This window comes from Sinocyclocheilus rhinocerous, unplaced genomic scaffold, assembly GCF_001515625.1.
Source record: "Sinocyclocheilus rhinocerous isolate Xijiao unplaced genomic scaffold, SAMN03320098_v1.1 scaffold1393, whole genome shotgun sequence".
NCBI lineage: Eukaryota > Metazoa > Chordata > Actinopteri > Cypriniformes > Cyprinidae > Sinocyclocheilus > Sinocyclocheilus rhinocerous.
In genome coordinates, this window is record NW_015625613.1 from 441,928 (window position 1) to 467,973 (window position 26,046).

The 26,046-nt window shown below is 35.7% G+C and overlaps 3 protein-coding genes across 4 annotated transcripts in view; all 3 read left to right on the forward strand.

Annotated features, from left to right (window-relative positions):
* The first annotated feature begins 3,346 nt into the window (after window positions 1–3,346).
* On the forward strand, window positions 3,347–4,303 carry LOC107758805 (adenosine receptor A1-like). Its single transcript, XM_016576626.1, has one exon. It carries the CDS (start codon window positions 3,347–3,349, stop codon window positions 4,301–4,303), a length of 957 nt encoding a protein of 318 aa, XP_016432112.1.
* A 2,645-nt stretch (window positions 4,304–6,948) lies between these two features.
* Window positions 6,949–8,927, forward strand: LOC107758583 (diablo homolog, mitochondrial-like). Of its 2 annotated transcripts, none has more exons than XM_016576356.1 (6): window positions 6,949–7,174; window positions 7,282–7,408; window positions 7,721–7,846; window positions 8,013–8,123; window positions 8,323–8,419; window positions 8,536–8,927. In XM_016576356.1, exons 1-6 carry the CDS (start codon window positions 7,047–7,049, stop codon window positions 8,739–8,741), a joined length of 795 nt encoding a protein of 264 aa, XP_016431842.1. In that variant the 5' UTR covers window positions 6,949–7,046; the 3' UTR covers window positions 8,742–8,927. The 2 variants fall into 2 exon arrangements, with proteins under 2 accessions (XP_016431842.1, XP_016431848.1); XM_016576362.1 differs by having other exon boundaries at window positions 7,724–7,846.
* A 2,021-nt stretch (window positions 8,928–10,948) lies between these two features.
* LOC107758600 (nectin-3-like protein) overlaps window positions 10,949–26,046 on the forward strand; it is a 38,564-nt gene continuing 23,466 nt past the window's right edge. The window contains exon 1 of the mRNA XM_016576372.1: window positions 10,949–11,040. Within this exon, the coding sequence (XP_016431858.1) occupies window positions 10,950–11,040 (91 nt within the window). The 5' untranslated portion in view covers window position 10,949. The remainder of the gene's footprint in view (window positions 11,041–26,046) is intronic.

Here is a 26,046-nt window from a genome sequence, read left to right on the forward strand (position 1 = left end):
TGGATGGATGGATGGATGGATGGATGGATAGATAGATAGATAGATGGCGATTTATTTATTTTATTTAGTTTATTATTAAATAATTAAAAAATAACAGAAAAAAACTATTTTGCAGAAAAATCCTGAAAAAACATGTATGATTTACTTTGAAACTATTTTCACTCAGAAATTGCTAGTAAACTTCACAAACAATTCAAAGAAACAGCAAGTAACACTGAATTAAATGTGAAATTTTGAAGTAGACTGAAATAGTAATTACTTGTAAAATGTGATCAAATAATATTTGATAAAGTCTTTTTTTAGTGTTCAAAACTCATTTTAAGCAGTTAAATAGAAGGCTTTAGAGTAAAAGATTTTAAAAATCATGAAAAATATCATTTCAGTAAAGTATCCAAACTTTTAAACAGCATACAGTATATATGAAAGTAAAACCATCTGATAGCATCACTGTACAATGGCATCACAAGCACTTTCTGTAAGGATCGTCTCACTGAACTCATCAGTCTCAGATCCCAGTCTCACCTGTTTGTACTTGTCTTCTGCTGCCTTCTTATCAGACTCGGCCTGCTCCGCTCGGTCGATGGCGTTCTCCTTATCCAGCTTCAGCATCTGCATCTTCTTCTTAATGGCCTCCATTTTTCTCTATCTGCTCTTGGAGTTTCTTACAGGAGAGAACGAAGAGGAAACCGAGAGCCTCTGGGATCTAGAGCAAAGTCAGACAGAGAGAGGAATCACAGCGCTTTTCCTCGTCAGATGACGCCAGACAGCGGGAGAGAGAGAGAGAGAGAGAGTCCACTTCGTTGAAACGAGACCGGACACTGGAGTGAAGTGAGGTGTGTGCTTTTGAAGGGGAGCTGATGATGATTGCATCAAGATTTGTGACAGGTGCGTGTGATCAGTACTCAGGTGATGGTGTTCGCTGTGATTGGGAGGTGGCTGAGCCTGGCCGATCTGTGACAGAAAGAGCTGAGAGATCAAAAAACAAGCTAAAATGGCATGCTTGCAATTGTGTTTTTATGCCACATTTGTTTTTGTTTATACTATCGGGTAGGTTTAGGTGTATTGCAGATGGTACGTTATTTTAAAATGTCACGGAGCGCCACTGAACGGACATTTCAAGTCAGAACTGCATTGACACATACAAAACCATAAACGTCACATAAAATGTATTATATGTACATTCATCTGTTCCAAGGGGGAAAAAACGAACACTCTTTTAGCGCCACTTAGTGGAGATTTCACATCGAATATGTCATTATGTATTTCGCATTTTGCAAAAAAAGTCACCACAGGTACGTTTTCATCATGAGATCAGGCTCAGATTTTCCGCTCAGTCTGGCCATTGGTCTGAGGGTGATAACCTGAAGATAGGCTGACAGAAACTCCTAGTAGCTTGAAGAACGAATTCCACACCTGGGAGATAAATTGTAGACCCCTGTCCAACACAATGTCTTCATGTAGACTGAAATGGTGGAAAACTTGATGGAATAGTAATTCTGCAGTTTCCAATTCGGTGGGTAAACCCTTTAGGGGAAGTGCTTTGCAGGCCTGGGAGAATCTGTGTACAATGACCAGAATACATGTGTGGTTCTCGGAGAGTGGCAGATCGGTTATGAATCGACTCCAATGTGGGACCATTGTCGCCTAGGAATGGGCAGTGGGACCAGTTTACTCTCAGGTAGGTGTCGTGGGGTCTTAGACACGGCACAGACTGATCATCCCTTCACGTATTGGATGACATCCTGGGTCATGTTGGGCCACCAATACCGATTGCAGAGGAGCAAGAGGGTTTGCTGGCTGCCTTGGTGTCCAGAGCCTGGAGATATATGAACTGAGTCCATGAGGGACATGCATAGAGTTGATGGTACGAAGATCCATCCCTCAGGACTTACTGGTGGACCTGGCTCAGAGCGGGTGGCTTCAATTATCTGGTCCTCGATGGCCCACTCAATGGGACTCACAATGATGGCTGGAGGGTGAATGGGTTCAGGAGGTGCCATCTCTTATTGTCTGAGTTCTCTGAACTCGGGAGAGAGCATCCGCTTTGAGGTTCTTATGCCCTGGTCTGTACGTGACATGGTTGAAGAAGTCGGTGAAGAATAAAGCCCAATGAGCTTGTTAAAGGGTTAGTTCACCCAAAAATGAAAATTAGCCCATGAATTACTCACCCTCAAGGCATCCTAGGTGTATATGACTTTCTTCTTTCAGACGAATCCAATCGGAGTTATATAAAAAAATTGTCTTTGATCTTCCAAGCTGTTTAATGGCAGTCAGCGTGTGTTGAAGTGCATTAGTCCAAAAGAAGTGAAATAAAGCACATCCATTAATAATAAAAAAGGGTCTCACACGGCTCCGGGGGTGAACAAAGGCCTCCTGTATCGAATCGATGCGTTTTTGTAAGAAAAATATCCATATTCAAAACTTTAATCACTTTAATCTAGCTTGCGCCAACAGTTGTACATGGAAGCAGCTCCGGGAGGATAATATATGTGTGTGTGTGTGTGTGTGTGTGTGTGTGTTTTGTCTTCAAGGTTAAAAATGGTCAAAATGTAACTTTAATGTCACATGGAAGAGAAAAAGAATCCACTGAGGATTAGAAAATGGCTTAACACCATTTCAGTTTTTTGCTCGTTCTCTTCATTTAGTTTGTGTACTAATCTAGATTTGGACTTTTTATGGTATATGGCAAATAAAAGAAATGTGAATGCATGATTGTGTCTCAGTGCTCCATGTCTATCCCCAAACACAACCAAATCTAAATTTAGCTCTAGATGCCATCAGCTAAGCTGATGTCATCCACAGGAGTTTCGCTCTGTTAAACTCTATATAAATGTTTGTTCACAGTGCACATTGTCATTTCTTACACTTAATATATGACCATGGCTAAAGAATAGAATCTTATTGTCAGTAAGTATTACAGCAAGATTATGTAGCAATTTGTAACTGATTTCATGACCTTCAATTATGTAAACTGACATTATATATTTTTATGGCTAAATAAATATTTGAAGCTTATTGATAATGTATGCTATATGTAAATATTGAGATTATATGTCACAATGCAATCTCTATATAACTTGGGGCATAACAGTTGCATTCATAATGGTAAATGAAACTTACCAATTTTACCAAATTTCCAATCACTCACATTTTTTTCTCTTTATTTGTATATGCATAAATGCAAGAATGGAATTATGTCAACTGAAATTGTTTGGCTGCAGAAATATTTGAAGCTTATTGATAGTGTGTATTATAAATACTGATTATGTATTTCTCAAGGATTACTCATTATTTATGTCTCACATGTGTGTTTTTGTTATCTAATTTTCTCTCAGATGTGCACACAATGGCCAGTATGAATGCCAGTGGCAATGAGCAGATGCAACTGATCCAAGTTGACCCCGTCTGGAGGAACATTTCACTGGTGCTGACCCAGATCTTTGTGTGGCCCTTCATCTACCTCATCTTCCTCATGCTCTTAATATTCTCCAAGAAAGAGACTTTCAGAACAGAGACACGTTATATATTGTTTGGTCATTCTCTCCTGGTAGACCTAATGTTTCTTTTTCTGACAGATTTTGTGGTGCTCTTATCATACAACTTTGTTTTACTACCTTTGCACTTCTGTATCCCCATCTGCATGTTAATGGAAGCGGTCACAGCATGTGCACCACTGACTATTACAGCCATGTGTGTGGAGCGTTATGTGGCCATTTGCATGCCACTAAGACATCAGATGATCTCCACCTCTAGAAGAGCCCTAATAGTGATTTTAATGATTTGGATCCTGAGCTCCATAAGCCCCTTTGTTGATATGTTTATCCTCATTAGCACTGCCTCTCGTGAATACTTGTCTCAACTGACACACTGCCACTATGAGATTATGATTCCCGAAAAGATTCGTCACTTTGCTAGGGGTCTTTTGTATGTTGTGGGGCTTGTGTTTATCTTGATAATTGAAATCTTTTGTTATGTAATGATATACCTTGCTGCACGTGCAGCGTCTGGTGACAATAAGAAGTCAGCATCAAAAGGGCAGCGCACTATTTCTCTTCATATCCTTCAGCTGTTTTTGTGTACGGCTGAGGTCATGTGTCCTTACATTGAGGCTGTAGTTATGCAGTATGATATTCAAACATACCTGACTGTCCGATTTATAAATTTCCTTGCATTTAGTATCACTTCTATAGCAGTAAGTCCTCTCGTCTATGGATTTAGAGATGAGAAATTCTACGCAGCTATGGTTTATTATATCAGATGCAAAAACAACACCATCTCATCTGACACAATTAAACAATCATGACTATCTTTTAGTAAAGTTTTTAACAATAATTCAGTCAAACTACATGGTTGTTAATGTTTTAAGATTGCCCATGTGATTTTAACAGGCCTAAATTTATATACAAATGTATAAGTTATTTGATTAAAACAACACATATTCTTAACACATAACAGTTTTGATGAAGTAAATGCATTAAGAGTGGTTATCAAGTACTCCATAATATTTAATGTAAAAAAAAAGACGTTTGAGACTGGCCAGTAAGATTTTTGCAAGGTGCCTCTCACATTCAGTATATTGTTTAATAGCGACCTCTGTTGGCCGGATTATGCATCATTAATGGAAAAGAGACGCCTTTGTTTACATTACTTGCTTAATATTCAATCACATGATTGTTAAACAACATTTCTTCGATCATAAGAATTATCTCATGCATTACATTACATTCTGAGCCCCTGTATTTAGTTTATATGATTAACCTTGGATTAAAATATTATCAATGTATTTAATGAAATTCAATTATTTCTGTATAAATAAAATAAAGGAAAGCACTTAGCACACATAGCAAACATGTTAAATGGTCTTTTGCAGCCTTCAGGTGCACATCAGTAACATGTCAATCTAACATAGCCAAAAACATTTTTTAAATATATACTAATAAACAATTATTCAGATTTACATGTTGGATTTGTAATTCCTCAATTGTTTTGTCTTCCAAATGTTTTTCATGTGTAACTTCTATAAAGTTACTTTCACTCTCCATCTAAAGGTTCACTCTCCGTTTAAGGCCTTTTAGGAAAATAATAATATCAGTGATTACAAGTATCACAGCCTATGGAAATAAATGAATTGAATTGAAATAAAAGTACATATGATCATACGCCATAATTTAAATACAGTACATGAACAGCATTGTGTTTTAGCAACATTATCAAATCAATACAGTTTATGTAATGTAATTCATTTCCTTTTTAGGATAAACACATATTACTCACAAAATAGTGTACACACTGTTTCATTGGCATGTTCATAGCAACCTTCAGGTTAGATTATAACATTACAAAGAAACACTCCCTGTATCTGAATCAGAGTGCAATTCAAACACGTATTGCAGTATGTATAAACAAATAGCCTAAATGAGTAATGAAGATAAAGTTTAAACTATTAGCAATTATTTAAAAATAAACCACCTACAACATCATGCAAATTAAAGTTGCGAAAATGCCAACATGTTTGCTACGGGTCTATAATGTTATGTGGCCTTGCAAGCCACTGTGACATGATGCAATCATGACTTCCAAACAGCCTTTGTTGTGATTTCTGTGTATTCTTGTGATTTGGACCCTGAGCTCTATAAAGTCCTTGTTTACCTGTACATTCTTATACTACTGCCTAAGATAAGTACTTTCTGAACTCGCCTGAGAGGTTTCATAACTTAAGGGTCTTCTTTTTTATGTGTACTTTTCCGATATGAATACTCTTTAAAATGGTTTTAAATGTGTTTTGGAAGCAAATGGTTTAATGGAATAGGTTTTGTGCACTGTTAAACATTTACCAAACAGATAGCTTGAAAACTGAACTGTCAATATGCTACAAATATATATACAGTATATATATAGCAACAATACTGGCCAAAGGAAAATATTCCAAAATGTTCAGCATCTAAAGAACAGAATATTTCCCTGCATATCCCTCAGTTTTTCCTCTATATAATGAAGCATAAATGAAATAAAAATAACAAATGAAATAAATAATAAAATTAATTAAAACTTTGATTTGATGTATTAAATGGATCAAAAGTGACAGTAAGGACAATTATATCTTTCTGTTTATCAAACTTTCTGTTCATCAAAAAAAAAGCATCACCGTTATACCACAAAAATATTAAGCAGCACTGTTTTCAATATTTATAATAATAAGAAATGTTTTGTGAGCACCAAATCATTATTTACTCTATTTTTATCAAATAAATGCAGCCTTGGTGAGACTTCTTTCCTACCTTTTCTTCTAAATTTTTGAACAGGAGTGTATGTGTTAATTTTATTTTAGATTTTTGTTAATTTTATTTAGGTTTCCTTTGCTGCAAAAGTTTCCTTATAGCCCTTGAGGCATGACAACAAGAGCAGTACAAATAGTCCTGAATAACTGTCACTCAGCATGCTGATAATGAAGACTTGAGAAAGTATTTAGACCAATTCACTTTGACACATCAAAGCTGAAAGATAAGTTATTAGTTGAGGTCGACTGAATTGGTCTATCTTAGGCTTTCTTTAGGTATCAGACTACTGTATGTAACTCAATGTAAACACACAGTAGGCTCCTTATGTTGCCTTGATAGATACATTTTTGTCCACTAAGTCTGTTTCTTATCATGTTGACTTGTTTTTCTGCCACACCCCTTTAAGACGTACATGCCATGCTCATCAATTCCTGTGCCTGTTATGTTCTTAATACATGTTTTGTGATAGCTGGTGTCACCTTGTGCTGCAGCTCAATCACTAAGAGCTCAATAGTGTTTACCACAGCCTTTGTGCTGACTGTGTAAATGTGCGTCAAACCAATCTTTCCTTGAACTTAAACCGCTAAAATCAAGATTAAAGGTCTGAATAAACGGATCAATAGACTGCATGGAGGGCAGAGTCCTATAGCAGTATATAAATACCGGTGGGCAGTGCTGTCAACTTAAAACATTGAAGAGCTGCTTAAAGACAAATACAGGCTAAAGGGATAAACCTAAGTTAGTAGTAGTAAAAGACTGTAAGGCAATATGCAGGCTTTTAGTAACTGCGGTTTGTGTGCTAGTGGGAGTCTTCTTAAAGGCCGGACCGACTTTCTGGTCGCCAGGAGAAACATGGCAGTCCTGCGACTGAGTGCTGCATGCGTTCAGCCTCTCAAGTAAGATTGCGTTCATATTTTGCAAAAAGTCGTGGTAGAAGTGGGTGTTAGGAAGTTATTTTCAACTAAGCTCTGTGCTCATTCTAATTTATTGTCTTATATTACAGGGACAAGGCTAACGTTTTCTGCAGAAGCCCCGTTCATCAGCGTCTCCTGCGCCTGCCGGAGGTTGGCCGATCCAATAGAGTCGCGTTCAGTCTCGGCAGCAGCCTCTGTGCGGTTCCTTTCACACAGGTAACCTAATGCATAAACGTTTACATGTTACATATAAGCTATAGACAGTGAACAAATGACAAACTTGTAAAACGCCCGTATAGAGAACGTGCATTTCTGATTCGTCGATTCAGTTACTGTCGCATTTTTGCAAATTTATTTATTTTTGTTTATTGAATGCTGCTTTAATGCAGTCAGCCACATTAAAGCAACAAAATAACAAATCAGAAATATTTCTTGCAAAATACAGAGACGGCTAACCATGTAGTTCAACATGATCATGTTTTGCTCCCTGATGACAAGTGTAATAAAATGCATCCCTTTTTTCTTCAGCAGGTTGGAAATCTTTCACATGAATCCCTGATTCGTCGGGCCTCATGTTTGGTCACAGACAGTGCCAACACTTACCTCTCTCAGACCACACTGGCTCTTGTGGATGCCCTCACTCAATATGCCAAGGTAAGACTTGTAAACACTGCATCTTAAACCTATAGTTCACTTAGTAAAATTAGCTTCGCAATTAGTAGATCACTTGATTGCTGACAAAGGTGTTATGTTTCTAATACAATATATATATATTGAATATAAATAAATAAAGTAATTTTACCGTATTTATTTTTCTTAGGCTCTACATACACTCATTGCCCTTCAGAAGCGATACATAACCTCAATAGGAAAACTGACCCCTGCTGAAGAGGACAGCATTTGGCAGGTGATCATTGGCCAGCGAGTGGAGGTAAATGCTGTTCCATTAAATGTTTATTTACTTTTTGTAGAACAGGGTCTGCTTTAGTTTATCTAAGTGTTGTTTACATTTTGCAACAGTATAGATCTTAATTAAGGCAGATCTTGTGGATATCAAGGTAGCCTAGTTATATTTAATTCAAGAGAACACTTGATTTTAGAGCATTCACTGGGTTTTTTGCTTTTTTCAGGTTAGTGATAGATTGGAAGAATCCAAACGTTTTGATTCAAACTGGATGAATGCCATCAACATCTGTGAGTTGTCAGCAGAAGCAGCCTACAATTCAGGTATGTTTATAAGTTAATAATTAGATTGTATCTACTATTCAGACTAAAAAAAATAATTTATTGTACATATGACTTTGGTCTGGTCTGTGAATTGATTCAACCTTAATATTTTACAGGAGCAGAGCATGCATGCACAGCAACAAAGACTAATCTGCAGGTGGCACAGTGCAAGGTGGAAGAGCTTAGAAAGATCTCAAAAGGAGCAGAGAAAAAACTGGCCGAAACGAAAGCAGAAGAAATCCAGAGAATGGCTGAGTATGTCTCCAGCATTGATATTAATGATCTGGAAGATATTCCAGAGGCCTACCTTCGTGAAGACTAGAAAAACTACTATGTGTTCGTGACATTGGTATTCTGTAGCCAGCAGTGAATCACTCAATGAGTATGACTGAATCAAGAATGCACCTTGACATGAATTTGCAATCAGTATTGGTATTGGAATAACCAATGAAGGCCTCACTGAATTGATATGGTTGATGTTTATAACGATAGAGCAGATAAAAGTCCCCCCCCATATAGAGGTGAAGCCTGCAAAGAAATTGCTTTGGAAGTATTTGTATATATGTATATATTTTCATATTGTTGGTTTATTTTTTAGTGCAATTACATGTGTGTTAATGCAACAATGAAATCATATCACATGTTGTGATATTCCAGTGTATACAAAGTTGCAATCAGTGTGTTTTATATTTGTAGAGATCAGCTGTTATTTATTATCCTAATAAATGGAAATTTTATTTAGAACAGTTTTTGCAAAATGTGTGAATTCCAATCAATTATTTACTTGAACTGAGTTATGGTGCTTATAAGTTTTACAATGAATTGATATATATTTCAAATATTTTGTGGAACAGTGTTATTGCATTGTCCAATGCGTTATAAAACTTTTCATTCACACGCAAACTAATTAAATTACATTATCACTATTATAATGACTATAATTAACTTAAAGTTTAAGATGCTTTTATTTAGTCAAGTTCACAGTTTTGACCAACAGAGGGCTGTGTCATGCTTTTTACGGAAAAAGGAAAAAAGTTTGGCTGCTTGAATGTAGAAATACGCTGTAATAATATTTTAGTGAGTCTAATTACAGTATAGAAGTCTGTTATTAACTGTAAACAGATCATAGTAAATGGTTACCCAAAATAGATTTATGTGATCGTTTACTCAACATGTTGTTCTAAACCTCTGACTTAGCTATTTCTTCTGCTAAACACTAAAGTAGATGGTATGCAGCATGGCACCATACACTTTTATTGCAAAACTTTTTCAATACAATAATATTTAATATTGTTTTCCGTACAACTGTCATTCCAAACAATATCTACTTTTGTGTTCTACAGATGATGACAGAATTGTCAGGTGATAAGAGAGCTGAAAGTTTTTCTTTTTGACACTCGATGTCACAAAATATATTTGATACATGTTCTTAAATTGAATTTTCATTCATTTTCAGTAATATACAGCACAGTGTTGCATATTACTTTCCTACGGACATCGAAATTCTGTTTATTAAGGGTTGATCTGGCCAGTATTTATACTGAGAATCCTCTAAGTCAAGGGTTTTTCTCTGTTTACAGACCCAGGGTCCCCCACTTAGATTCTCAGTCAGCTCAGGGGCCCCCAGTATAAAACTCTTGCTAGATTTCCACTGTAACATTTTATAATAACTACAATTAAGAACAAACTATCATGCTACATTGTATAATGATCAGCAGATCTTTATTACAAAGTTAAAAAGAAAGACAAATGTTAAAATGGCCTAATAGTTAGAAATGTCTTAGAATTTGATATGTTTCCACTTCAAACTCCACCTCCACGAAAATATTTGTCTGTCTGTGCATCATCAAGATCCAGAAGTCTTTGCATTTTAGTGAGAGAAGAGTTACATTCAGAAGAGGGCCAATAAAAATGATTGATTGGTGTAAATGGCACCACTCAGCTGGGGATTTATCACTCTTGAAACACATAAATAAAACACAAGGATCATGGAAAGCGTGCCCAGCATGGCTCACTCTTTAATCTGAGTGAACCGGGCGACATCTCCCAGCACCCCATTGAGCCAAGCCATTTGATATATCTACTTTTGTAATGTTACAATGAACATTTTAGCAAATGTAGGCTATTCCAGCGCGAGCAAATGCAGTTAAAGAATCTGTAATAGTAGCGCTGACAACACAGATGCACAGCCTATATTAGACGATTGAACATAGGCTATATCGATTAAAGGAGCTTCAAAAAAAAAACCTAAAGACATCCCGGGACACTCTTTCGCTTTTTGACCTTGTGCAGCCTTGTTTTCTCCATTTATTTTGCTGTTGCTATCATAATTTCATCAATCGTTTGTGTCCGAAAGAAAGTAAATGCTAACTGCATTGCAATGCTTCCATTGCTCCGCTTTGTTGACGGGTTTATTTTTAGTCGGAAACCGTTGCTGGACTGAAGGTACCGCCCACGCGCGGTTCGGCTGCTGTGGATCAGACACCGAGTTTGTTCATCGAGTAGGAACTCACTACTGCAGTGTGAAACCATGGCAGAGGAAGTAAGACACATCTTTGGGAATAGCACGTTTTTCCATGGACTTCTACCTCTCGTGGGGCTTCTGTTGGGCGCCTGCATTGGTGGGTACTTAATCTTTTCCAGGATGATAACGTGTCATCTTGAATTGGATTTACCTTAAAGTTAACATGCGAGTTTGCGGTGAAGTTTACCTAGCGAGCTGGGATGTCTGCGATATGGGTAAATGCTCCGTTAGCTGTTAAACTTAAAATTAACTGTTATTTAACTAACAATAATAAGCTCTTTATCTAATTTTAGAAATATTTTTTTTTTTAAATCTAAAGCTGCCCAAGACAGCAGAGCGTGTGTCAGCCTATATTATCGTTAATACTTTAATTGGCATTTCTTTTCTTTTAATATACTTATGAAGGTAACATAGCCTGTACTTAAATGTAAATTAATGCAAAGTTTTAATTATTTATTTATGTGAGTTTGATGTATGATCTAAGTTTTTTTTTAATGAACATCACATTAGACTTTTAGTTAATAGCAATATGACTTTTTATAACTTTAAAGATGCATTCAGTCATATTTGGCTTTTTTTGGCTTATATTTTATATATAGGTGTAACTGTCATATTAATTTCTAAATAAAATGTCCGAACTAAATAAACAAACAGCCTAGTGAAGTGGCAGCAGTTAGCAAACAAACAAACAAATATAATGCATCCAGTCCAATAGGTGTCCGTATAAAGTTTAAAACCATTGGTAGCTTATTATTGAGAAATAAATATTAACAAAAACTTACTAGGTGCATCCCAATGTGTGTACTGTAGGCTACTTATGCAGTGTTCTATACCATCTTATAGTATAAATAGTGAGTAGTTCACTCTGAAAATTCCAAAAAGAAAAGCCAAAAATCAATTACCCAAATGATGCAAAATAATTAACCAAAAAAAAAAAGTTTGAAATGTTGTACACTTATTGCACTCATTAGACTTTTATTTTGGATGAGAAAATTACATTTTAAAATTCATGCATTTGACAGAAGGGTACATCCCAGCTAACAGAGAACATTCTCTCAACTTGCACTGATCTTTTTTTTTAAATATATGTAAATGTAAGGACAAAACATTCTTAAAGTAATGTTTGTGGAGCATTCATATAACTTTATTCAGATTTGATATACATTCTCATAACATTGAGAGAAAACGTTCTGAGATCAACATTCTCTGAATGTCCTTATGATGTTACTTGATGAATGTTCTCATAATGATGATAGAAAACATTTTGAGAACAACATTCTTGCAACGTCCTTATGATGTTATTTGCACATGATAAACGTTCTAAATAATGTTTTTTGTAACCTTTAAACAAAGCTCTAATCATGAAAAGTAAGTGGACAATTCAACGTTTTAGAAACATTTCCTACAATGTTTTTAAAACATAAATTTGTTACCTTTGTTATACTGCATATAGTGTATAGTATTTATTTTGGGATTTAACTTCTATGTTCAGTGAAGATTCAGATTCCAATGTCTCGTGTAAGAAACACTAACTGATGAACCAGAATGGAATGGTTGTAAAAAGTGTTTGTGTAAATGTATCTGGTGTAGAACAAATGAAAGGATGGGTGTGTTTAAGCAAGGGGGTTGAGGGCTTACTTTAGTGCCTGAGAGGAAAAGGACTGAAGCCACAGAGTCTGAAAGTATTGACCTGTTATTGGGCACTCTGCCAGTGGCACCTTCCACTTTTGTTGCCTTAAATATTAGGTTAAAATAGGAGAAACTCTCTGCCTGCCCTTTAGAAAAACACTGCAAGAGGAAGTGGTATGTTAAACAGAATGACTATAATCATATAGTTTGTAGCCCAATGGGAAGGGTGGAAAAATGGATGCAGCAAGCAACTCTAAGCATAAATAAAGCATTTGCAAAATGGCAGGGTTAGGTCACAGGTCATAGTAGTTCGCCTTGACAGACTAGCTGCTAATGTTGGATTTCTGCTGGTCAGACAGGAGAAATGCTGACTTAACTTTCTTTGCGTGAACATTTGGGCGGTGTTATGCAAATCTTCCGGTGTTATGCAAAAAAAGTAATATTTAAGAGGTTTTGTGATCGTTAACGAGATTCTTTTTATATATAGGCTATAAATATAAATAATATTATTTGCTATCATTAAACTGTATTAATTATATCTGCAATACAGCATTTTGGTCTGGGCAGATGATGAGTCTTTTCATGCATGCATCATGAATCCAAAGTGTATGTAATTTGAAGAGAGAATGCGATTTGAGGCTTTGTAAAATCAGCAGTTTGTTTTTCTGCAGTGTGCAAATTGATTGCATAGGGTCATTTCAAGTATACATTTAGTTGACAAGCCATTCACTGTGGTCGCTATCGGCAAATGACATGCAGGCTAATCCAGGGTCACGTAAGGACAGAGTGTCTGTGATAGCCTCGCTGCTGTAGATTGAGAAAGATCTATGTTATGGAAATACAGTCAGCAAGTGTCACCCTGACCGGACAAATTAGACCAAGGTGAAAGCAATGCAGGCTCAGCTCCTCCATCATGCAGGTAATGCGTCACAAAAATATAGGTTAGCCTATGTAATTTCCTTGCTGCATGCTGAATGGATCAGCCAGACTGTAATTTAGGTTAATTGTTTTTTGTTGACTTCCCTCTCGAAAAGATACTTAGGTTTGGCTGCTTTGTATGGAGCATAGAAGAAGCCAATGTATGTCAATAGTGATCCTGAATGTGTGCTTATACGTTCACAGGCCAGTTTAGACGGACTGACTCTTTATTATGTGTGCTGCATCATCCAGCCTGTCTTTGTACTTCATTTTAATCTCACTTAGCCTACATAACTGCAGGCTGAAATATGACAATCATATTAAAAGATTCCTTTGAAGGAGGTCCATCAGGAAATGACTATTAGACTTTATTGTGAGCTGAGGCAGCACGGAGCACAAGCCATGACCGCAGAGAAGCGTTTTGCTGTGAATGTCTTCCATCCTGGAAGATGTGATAATCAGAGGCTCTGTAACTGGGCTGCTCTCCATTAAACAATGTAATGCAGTAACCTTCGGCCCTGGGAAAGTGCTGTTCCTTGTTATGAGTGTATTTACTTTGTTGAAAAGACCAAGATGGCTGATCACAGGCATGTGTTGTGTTTTGGATGATGGATTTCCTGTCAGGCTTCTTAACTAGCTGGCTTCCCCTGGTCAACCAGCTTCATCAGAACACCAAGCTAGTAAAATTTGGTGTTGGTGAATATGATAATGTAGGAGGTATGATGTTTCACTTTTGTAGTTTTGGGTCAGTGGCCTAAAACCTTACTGGGAAAATTCTTCCAGATCTACTAATTATTCATTAAAAATAAGATTCATACATACAGTGACTTCTCTCATTATTTTCTGAATTAAATTAAATTCGATATTGTCTGGGAGCATAAAGTAAAAAAAAAAAAATAATAATGTTAGGGTGATACTGTCCTGATAACATAATGAAAAAAATAAATAAAAGGAGCACAATTCTTGAGAGAGAGAAAAAAAACTTATTGTTTAGCATTTATAATTTAATTTGAATTTAATTCATGTCATAGAGACCACCATGATTGTGTGTCAAGGTTAATAGGTCTTTTAAAAATTAGTGACATGGTAAGAAGATTATTCAGTGTTATTTTAGTATCCCTTTTAGTATTAATATTTTGAATACATTTGTATTTTATATTTTTATCATTTTTCATTCATTTCATTCAAGTTATATGACACAAAAATTTTGAAATTTTGCCTTGTCAACTAGATCAAATAAAATAAGTAAACATGTTTTTTTATTTTAATATTTAAATTTTATTTGTAAGTAACTTTTATATTGTTTCAGTTTCTGTGGTTTAAGTTTTAGTTATCTATAATAACCCTGAGATAGTTCAGGTTGTAAAATGCCCTTTTACCTTGAAAATAGTTTGATTGTTCTATATATTTTAAAAATATATTTTAATATGTACAATAAGAATTTTGCGTGTACTTAAAAACATTAATAATAAAAAATGCATTAAAAATGCAACTCCTATTTTTGATGTTTTTGGTTAATATAAAGTTACATATGTTGATAAATATGTTAAATATGTGATACAACTGTCCTGATCTTATAATTAAGAAAAGCTACATTTAAAAAAAAAAAAGCTACATTTGTATTTCTTAGAAAAGTGGATTATTAAATTATTAAAAATGTATTAATAAAAAAAGTCTGCAGAAACTTTCCAAAAGAAAAATTTAAAAGCTAAATGATATCATAGTGAGGACCCCTGCAGACCCTCACGACACAGACCCTGTGTCAAGCTCAGTAATGTTTGTCATTAACCCAATTATCTTGATAGAATGCATAGCATGTCACTGAATTCGTGCATTTAATTTTCCATTATTGTGACTGCATGGCCACAGTCAGTATTTTTTACTTGCAATGCTTATGCATTAACATCAGATCAGTGCAATATGCATTGACCATATTTAGATCTTTTCCGGTGCATCACTCATGTGATTGGTGTTGAACGTCCTCTAGTTTCCTTACAGAATCAAATCCATCTGTTCATACTGCTCTGAGAGCCCCCTCTGTCTGGGCATTGGAACAAAGAGGGCATTTTATGTGCAATGATCTTCCATGCTGTCTTTGTAATTGTTAGTAGTTGTGGAAGTTTTTAACGAGGGCTACCGGGCAGGAACACAGTCCATGCGCTGTGATGTTGATGAGGCCTCGGCTGCGTTCTCTTTAGCTGTTGATGTATGAGGTAATCACAGGGACATGGAGGGTGTGGGGTCCTTATGGACCTGCAGAGACATGAAGGTGGTTTTGCTGCATTTTATTTGTTATTGTAGATATGACCGCATGCTACCCCATGAGAGCATGAGTCCATGGTTTTGCATGACAGGGAAGCTTTATTGTAGAACTTGTAATGATTATTCAGCAGCCTTATAAGGATTTCCTGTTGAACTGGGTTAACTTCTGACAGGAATAGGCTTTGGTGGGTGAATCTTCAGAGACTTGACTAAATTATGTGTCCTGTATTACCACCATTTGAGATAATGTGATATGGGTCAATCAATGACATAAGTGTCGTGTCAACAATAAAGAAAATTCTTAAAAAAAAAAAAAAAAAAACTACCTTAAAAACACATGCAATGTTTTTAAATATTAAAATATAAATTAATATTTTTTATAATAAACTATACTCTTTGAAGGAATTTTTCAAATATCATGAATTAATAATTAATAAATATCATTACATTTTTTGGTGAGTCGCACTCATGACATTTTACAACCTGAAAGAACCTTCTGACTTTAAACCTCTTGAACTTGACAAAAAAAGGTTCTCTATGATATAATTTTCTACTTTTATGATAAGCTATATATTTTTTCCTGTATATGTAGCTGTCTGGTTGTGCGAAATGATTGTTGGTTGTGCCACATGACTTTTTACTGGACTTTTTAATAAGTAACTTACAATAAGGTTATAATAAATAACTTTTTAATAAGGTTTCTTCTCAAGAATTCATTTCTTTTAATGAGGCTTTTTCTTAATCATGATATCAAGACAGTTGTGTCACCCAGACATTATTAATTTATGCTCCCCAAAAAAAAAAGATAAAAATACTTGTAAAAAATACAAGCATACTGAAGAAGTCACATAAATTACATTTTTTAATGTACTGTATTTTAAAAATTTATAGATTTGGAAAACGAGCATCATGTAATTGACCAGCTTCTCCCTGGATAGAACAATTTATAGCAATTTCTCTCAGAAATTGTTATATTTCACTAATAATTACAAATGAACAGTAGGCAAAATGCATTGAATTAAATGTTTAAAAAAAGTAGAAAGACTGAAATAGCTTTTTTTGTCTATGTCTAAAAAAATATTTTTTTATTTCTACACAGAAATGGCAAATAACAAATTGAATGAAATGTGAAATTTTAAAGTAGAAAAACTTAAATATTATTTTCTTGTAAAACATACTCCAATAATCTTTTATTTTTTCAATTTACAACTTTATATATATATATATATATAATTATTATTATTATTATTTTTTTACATTATCAGCATGTCTTTTTTTTTTTGTTTTTGTTTTTTTATCTGTGGCTTCATAATCTATATCAAATGTAAACTGACACTTACAGTATAATCTTTCCCATCTGTGCTAATGTTGCTTGTTGACTTTCTAACTAATGGTCACACAAGTGGAGAAGGTATTAAATCGATGGAATTTGACATGCAAGCAAACTTAAGGACAAAGCACTCAAGCTGGGTGGTATTGGTTATCAATACCGATTAGTGTTCTGGTCTGCCATTTGTGGACAGGGTGAAGAAGAAAAGGGGAGTGTGCAGAGAAAGTAAACTAAGTCTATTGTGTTTTATGTTGACCAAACTGCTGCATTACTTTGCTCTTTAATTCAGTCTTGTTTGTGTGTCCTTCCCTTTGTGACATCTTGAGTGTCCTGTGTCTTTGTTGGCAACATTTCAACCCCCTGAAAGCCTTGAGGAACAACATCTCATCCTTTGATTTTGGCACTTCCTAGCAGACTTGTTTCAGTCGATTTTTTTGGAGGACATATAGAGGGTTTTGACATTTCTGTTGTTGCGCAAACTGAATCATTGTGTGTGCTGATCTAAATAATGCAAACCGATTTTCACACTTATTTGTTTGAATTGTCCCAAGTTCTTCAATTGAGCTCTGCTTCCTGTTAGTGTATGCATGAACACTAGACTCAGAAGGGAAGGAAAACAGTTCTCAGTGAGTTTGGGAAGGAAGTCAAAAACCCAGCCCTTGTGTGTTCAGATAGCGTGCTGTTCTATGAAGCCTCATTAACAGCTTACATTCCTTACCTTAGTCACCTTGTTTTGAAACTCACATTTTAATCAGGCGTTCAGAGGAATAATGCTTCATGTAGTGCATTTAAAATGAGTTTCCAGCTTGGATTTCAAATTAGCATCGTTTTTCAGAACAATGTGGTATTCTGAGGAAATTGTTGACTCAAAGCAAAAGAATAGTAGCTCTTTAGAAACTGCAAAAGGAAGTCTTACAGGTCAGGAAGGTGCTAAATTACTATAGTTCAGGAGTCAGCTGAACTATGGTTTCTGTGTTAAAACTTTACTCAGTTCAGACTCACAGTCACCAAAAACATACATAAGTGAAAGTAAAAAAAAAACAAAAAAAACTACATTTAAATGTACTACTAACACCAATGTTTAAATGTTTGGGATCTGTAAGATTTTTAGTTTTGAAAGAAATGAATACTTTTATTAAGCAAGGATTTATTAAATTGACCAAAAGTAACAGTAAAGACATTATATTACAAAAGATTTTTATTTCAAATAAATTCTGTTAATTTGAAATGTCTATTCAGCAAAGAATCCTGAAAACAATTCTATCTTGGTTTCCACAAAAATATTAATAAGCAGCACAACTGTTTTCAACATTGTTCTTAAGAAATGTTTATTGAGCAGCAAATCAGCATGTTAGAATGATTTCTGAAGGATCGAGTGGCATTAAATACTGGAGAAATGAAAAATTCAGCTAAAAATTCAGATCTGCTCCTCAGAAATAAATTAAATTTGAAAATAGATAAAAATAGAAAACCGTTATTTTGAATTGTAGAAATATATCATAATATCACTGTTTTTACTGTGTTTTTGCTCTAATAAATGCAGCCTTGGTGAGCATAAGAGACTTCTTTCAAAACATTAAAAATGATACCAGCTCCAAACTTTTGAATGATGGCATTTTAAAAGTACACCTTTCAAGTAAGTTTAGCTGATTAGCACAATATGGTTGACAGAATCAAATGTAATTTGTACTTTGAAGACCAAAATTTTAGTAAAAATTATAATTTCTCTACGAAATTAAGAAATGTAATAGAGAAGCACAGTTATTCTTTTTTTCGCTTATTCTCTTTACTAATACATTTTATGCCATAAAGATCATAGAATTCTTGATTGATTGGTTGACAGATGTTCCAAAGTCTACATTTTCTGCACAGCTATGAAGTAGTTCCATGATTTTGACTGCACTTCAGTTCAATATCAATATGCAAATCAGATATGACAAACAATTTTTTTTTTTTTTTGACAGATGCTTTTTAATATTGGAACTACTACAGTTTCAGCTGCCACGTGAAAGCTAAATGGGACAACTGTCCACACACGTACACACAAAACCTTGTTACTCCATGTGCGAGAATTTAAAGTGTCACTTTCAAACTAAATGTAGTCACCAACACACAACATAGAAGCACTCTTTTAGTCCGGTGGTCCTTTTTCTAACCTCTGTTACCCAGCTCCTAAATTACCCACTGTTCATTCACACACAAGGATGAATAACACAGGCACGGAAGAATTTTCCAACACTAATAAACAATTTACCCTTGCATTGTTTGCCTTTGACCCCCTCTCATAACGTTAATGGCATCTTATGGAAAGCTTTCTTTGGTTTGTTTCAAAAGATGTCAAGAAGTCAAGATGACAAGTGGAGCGTTGCTTGTGCTTACTGCAGACAAATGAGTCTCAGTAAAGACTTCATTGTTTGGGTCTTGATTTTGGTGTGAAGGGGCGGCAATGTCTGACATCTTTAACGCTAACATTATTGATTCCTATTTTCCTTTAAGTGCTGGTCTTTAATCAGATGTGACAGGTTTAAAAAAAGACTCGCAATAGAGAGCGAGAGGAAGCGTTCCTCAGGAAGGAAGGAAAATGTTCAGGGAGCCTGACTGAGGGAGGAGGCCTGTCAGAATGTTTGTGTTTTATTTGAATTAAGTTGGAGGCTTTCTTGGCACACAGAGAATTATTTCATTGTTTCCAAGGAAGTAAATATATCAGCTTTCAGATGTTTTATGACTAATAAGAATGTGATTAACATATGTAGCCAAATATCAATAAACACAAGTCAGGTGGCCTTAAAACATTGATTTGCTCAATCAGAACTGTAGGTCTATGTATCAAATAGAGTCTTTCTGTGAAGTTTTTCTTTGTGGGTTAAAAATAATAATTACAATGCAATTTTGTTTGGAATAAAACAGGTGTGTTGAGAAATGTAATATATATTTCTCTTGTCCACTCTCCAACACAAATAAGAAGAAGCATTTTAGCGCTAATGAAAAATGAAGTGCAAAGGGTGTAAATTACGTTTTTGCTTTATCTTGGTATTTTATCACAAATGTACCATATATTGCTGTATATCCACCACCCGCTTCAAGTTATTTTAGCTGTACAAAAACACTACAGTAATCATGAACTCACTAGTTTGTAGCATTTCCTACACTTTGCTAATGGCTAATGAATTGGAAGTCTTATACATTAACAGAAAATAGCTTAAGGAGAATAGGTTTTTGGGTAATACAGTCAGTGCTGTCGTATTATAAACTGTCTAAATGAGATATTTTCTGGTAAGCTTTATTACTGTTCTTTATCTGCAGCACAAAAAATGTATGTATAGATAAAATCAATATAGTTAGTTTCCACTATAATATTGTATTTTAAATTGACTAAATTCTTCATTTAAAATAGCTTGAATATGACTCTACACTCTTACCTCATTTAGAATATGTGGATATGCAAATTAGTCCACAATAACCAGCGTTTCTGCTAGAACCCTTTGTCTAGCCCCCATAGTTAACGCAACTGAGTACAACTTAACTAAGTCAAGCAGTTAGTCAGAAATCTATAATCTCACCTGATGTGCCCTATGCTCCATCTAACCTGAGATCTAGTATGCACTTAACCCTGGACGCAGATTTGCGGAAACATACGCCTTCACTTAATCTACTTGAGAAAATAATTTCAGAGTAAGTCAGAATAAATCAAATGTAACAATTTATTATCAGTCAGGTAAATATGTATTATGCCAATTATCTACATAGCCAATTCAAAGATATCAAATCAATACGATACATCAAATTCTCATAGACAAATCTAAGAGTAAAGGATAGTCTGCTTTTGTAAGATTAAGACCATTGTACCACTCGCCCTGAGACTATTCAAATGAAACCAAACATGACTGTAAATCTTATTTGCATTCATATAGAACATTATACTATTGACCATTCTGAGTGAATCAAGTGGAGGGAGGATGGGGAAGGGGATGAAAAGGAACTGATGCATATGTGAGAGAGGCGTTTCCTGCACCACCACTCTGTGGGGTGTCTCTAAGATGCCTGTGTAAGTTTGTATTGTCTGTTTCTCAGGAGATCAAAGTATCTGAGTTTCTTTTATCCTTACAGTCCCCGCCTCCATTTAATCACACCAGCTCGAACTACCTACTCCACTTTAACTCGATTAAAGGTGCAGTAGGAGATCTTGGAAAATGCTAACTTTAGCCTGATAGCACTGAAAGCGAACGTCCCACCCTCCCTGCAATCGCCGTCCAAAGCCACGCCCCCTGAACGCATTTACGCTCACAGAATAGCTCACTTCTAACGAGCTGGCGCGAGGACTGTATTAACCGCTGGGCTACATCATGTGTCATTCACCGGTGAGAAAACTTTATAGCACAGTTAGTAAAAGTACTACAATACCAGGAAGGAAGATCAGGTTGTTGATGTTTGTCTGCCATTCTCGCTCTGTCTGCACAGCGGCAGGGTATGTGATTTTTCAAAAACACTACAGAAAACTGATTCGGGCCGAATCGCAAAACAAACTTGTAGCCAATCAGCAATAAAGGGCGTGTCTACTCGTGATGTGGAGGAGAGAGCTTTCAGTGCATGGGACGGACGGGCAAGACCCTTTTGGGGTAGGGGCGTGTTTGTTTTGGTGATTTCAAATATCAACATTGGCTACCAGAAATCACTTACTCTGCCTTTAATGATTACTATCGGGATGTGAAGAGACTTTCAACCAGCATAACAAAATTTTTTTCTGAAGACAATCACCTATTGCACCTTTAACTGAAATAGTGAATGCTACACAGTGTCAAGTGGCAAGATTAGAATGATCATGTGTTTTTATGTATCACTCTATACAGTGTCGAACACAACAGTAATTGATACCATAAGCCTTTGGATTGACTGTGTTATCAAACAGCTAAAAATGTGTTGCTAACATTACACAAACCGTGCTCCGGTGATATGATAATGATATGAAAAGCCCCACCCTCCAAGTTGACAGGATTGGTTGCACGTTTGTGATGGCAGGAAATGAGCTGTTTCAAATTAAACTTGTGAGACTGTCTTAAGTTTTAAGGAAAAAATGCTCTGCAATGGTGTTGACTGATGAATTTGCAAATGGTTTGTCTTCAAACATTTTAAAAACACCAGATAAGTACATGAATTTCACCACAGGGGGTCTTTCATTATCAAACCCCCAACCCGTACGTTCTCCACCATTGTGGATGTGTTCATGTGCGTTTGTTTCATTAATACCAGAAGACTAATTTGGCTATAGCCTCATAGCGCATTACTGGTTTAGTGGACTAAAGTTATTCTTGTTTCACAGCGTCAACATTTTGTTTTTGAGCAAAGCCAGTTTCAGCAATGCCCTTTTTTCTCAGTCTGTGGTTTTACTCCCACATAGATTGATTCTTAGGACAGAGTTTTCTTTGGGGCATCCAACCACAGAGATATTTAAATATTTATGATTTCCTTTTGGAACCCAATATAATCAACCTTAATGCATTCAACATTTGTACAAGCCTTGAGCATACTGTCTCTATTCTGCACAGTAGTGTCTGTAGGCCCAGCAGTCAGGTCCTATTAGGGGTCATGAACTATGATAACTTTATTTTCCCTTCCTCTTTTGGCATGAGTAGTTCCATTCTAGCAGAATGGTTCCTCTCACTAAACTCAATGACCATAGCACATGTCTACAAAACAGCATAGCTAATTACCATTGGTATGTCAAGTACAGCTGTTGCATGTCATGTCTCTTTAGCCTCTGACATTCATTATTACACCATTGGCATTGTGACCAAAGGTGAGGCAATTCAATTGAAGTCACAGTGTCTTCTCACTCAAGCTCCCATCTAATGAAGACTGACGGCAAGCTGAAACAATGCTGTATCTGTCGTTATCAATCTGTATTTAACAGCTTTAGTCTAGAATCAAAGATGTTTAACCACAACTATTTCTTTGTTTTTTAGTCATGCACATTAGTGGTCAAACTTCATTTTTATTTGTTGGTTTTTCTCACATCACCCTTTTTTCTGCATGGATAAAATAACTGAGATTTAAAGGGTTAGTTCACCCAAAAATGAAAATTCTGTCATTAATTACTCACCCTCATGTCATTCTAAACCTCTCATCTTCGGAACACAAATTAAGATATTTTTGATGAATTCTGAGAGCTCTCTGACCCTCCCATAGACAGCAATGCAATTACCATGATCAAGGTCCAGAAACGTAGCAAGGAGATCGGTAAAATAATCCATGTGACATCAGGGGCTCAACCGTAATTTTACGAAGCTACGAGAATACTTTTTGTATGCAAAGAAATCAAAAATAATGACTTTATTCAACAATTCATCTCCTCCGCGTCACCCTGGTGCCATTTTGGAGAGCATCCACTGAACGTAAACAGCGTATGCTATTCTGTATCAGCTGCGTCACGCGGATATGTTTTCTATGTTGTTTACGCTTTGATTTGAACGAAAACAATGTATCCGCGTGACGCAGCTGACACAGAATAGAATACGCTGTTTACGTTCAGTGGATGCTCTCCAAAATGGCACCAGGGTGACAGAATGACAGAATTTTCATTTTTGGGTGAACTATCCCTTTAAAGGCATAGTTAAACTAAAATGAATATTTTACATTTTTTACCATTGCTTTGTTCCAAGCATGTATAATTGTTATTTTAAAGGTGACATATCATGAAAATCTGACTTTTCCAGGTTTAAAGTGCTATAATCAGGTCCCCGGTGCATCTACCAACCAGGAAACGTGAAAAAGATTAACCCAGTAACTTTGTTTTGGTAAACCTTTTTCTGCAAGCGTCTGAGAACTAGATTTCAGCTAATTTGCATTTAAAGAGACAGGCCCGAAAAACAGCGTGTTTCTGCTTCCACTCAAAATAGGCATTTTCAAAATTATATAATAAATGATCTGTGGAGTATTTTGAGCTGAAACTTCACAGACACATTCTGGGGACACCAGAGACTTATATTACAAAAAAAGGGCATAATATGTCTCCTTTAATAGTTATATTCTACTCTAGAATTTATGTTCATTTATATGAGCTTTTATTTGTGTATTTTCTGTTTTCATTGTACTTTTTAAGTTTCAGTCAATTAGTTTCATTTGTCATTTTTATTAGTTTTTTATTTTTATTTATCATTCATTTATTTTTTATTTCAGTCTTGGTTTTAGTAATTTTACTACTTCAAACTTAACGTATTTCAGTTAGTTGCCATGGCCACATTTTCACAATTTGTTTCAGCAATTTATTTCAGCTCAGTTAACAAAAATTATTTTTATAATTTTAGTTTTTGCTAACCATAACAGCACCTATCTGTATGTTTTTCATTTGTGCAACAAAAATGATGTTCACTTTTCAATGCAAGGAAAGCATCATAAAAGTAGTCCATGAAACTTTTCATTTAATCCAATGCTATAATTGATGTCTTCTTAGTTTTTTTTTTTTTTTTGAGGAACAGATTCAAATTTAAGCAGTTATTCCCTACAAGTCTTGCTTTTCTGGATCCACATTAATTTTTATTGTATGGAAAAGAGAAGTGTGAACATTCTTCTTGTGTTCTACAGAAAGAAAGTAATACAGGACTGGAATGAAATGATGATAAGTAAATAATGACAAAATTATGGGTGAACTTATGGGTGAGTTTAAACAAGAGTTTTTCATCACCTCACCCTACCTCAGTCTTATTTCTCATAAAGTTTCTTATATCTTTTATAGTGCACTTCTGGTGACGTTCATCACCTCTCCACTGCCATTATGACATTAACAAAGCATTCATTTAAAATGTTCTCATTGGTCTTGTCTTGCCACATCACCGTGGTCTTAAAAAACAACTCTAATCTGAGTGAGCTGTTGCGTGCAAAAGAAGAGTTTGGCCTCATATGTTTCCTGCTTTTTTTTTTTAATCTGAAAGTAGGGGATGCATCAGCCGGTTTTCCCCTCCCAGTGACCTGACAAAAAGACCAGGTGCTCTGGGACAAGTCTTCCCACACCGAAATGAAGTTAAGATGTTTCACAAGAGAGTGAGGTCAGGTTCGGATCTCAGTTCACGCTGGGGCATTTGGCGCGTGAGACGAGGAGTGGAATGCATAGTGGAGAGCTCGAATATACTGTTGGACCCCATGAACAGCTTGTAGCAGTTAGTGATGTCAGGAGAGAGAAAAACAAACACAAGGAAGGCTTCAAAGACCAGGCATATCTCTTTCATTAATTCATTTCTGATTTGTTTCCGCTCGTTTCCTTCTTGTTCTCACTCATCCTCGCCGTTCCGTGTAGCGACCTTTCGATTTGTTCCTCGTTACCTTTGCCAATTTTTTTCATTTAATGCAGTCACACTATACCTCTCATTTCCTATTGAGTCTTTGGCAGAGTTGGGCTGGCCCTTAGATGACTTTAGCCAGGCCTACATGCTTTTTGAAGTTTTATGTATTGTTAAGCCATGAGGCCTGGATTGAGGTAATGATAGAACCCTTTTAGATTATGATATCCTCGAGCAAAGTTTGCATGCTTGTGAGGGAACAATGGTAATTGTATCCTTTTAATAACTTAAATGACAGATCAAAGACTTTGTTCATAGTCTACGTTTCATTTTTCTGTCATTTTACATGTTTACAACAAATGCAATGAACACAAATGTGCCTTTCTGGACTTGATTCAGGTATCTGAGGCTGAGGCCATCTGTTCATCTCTACTGAAAGAGCAAGATATCTATAGCTATACTGCTGCATAGAAGACTTTATTAAAGAACTATGTTAAAGGAGACATATTATGCCCCTTTTTACAATATGTAATATAAGTCTCTGGTGTCCCCAGAATGTGTCTGTGAAGGTTCAGCTCAAAATACTCCACAGATCATTTATTATATCATTTTGAAAATGCCTATTTTGAGTGGAAGCAGAAAACACGCTGTTTTTCGGGCCTGTCTCTTTAAATGCAAATGAGCTGCTGCTCAC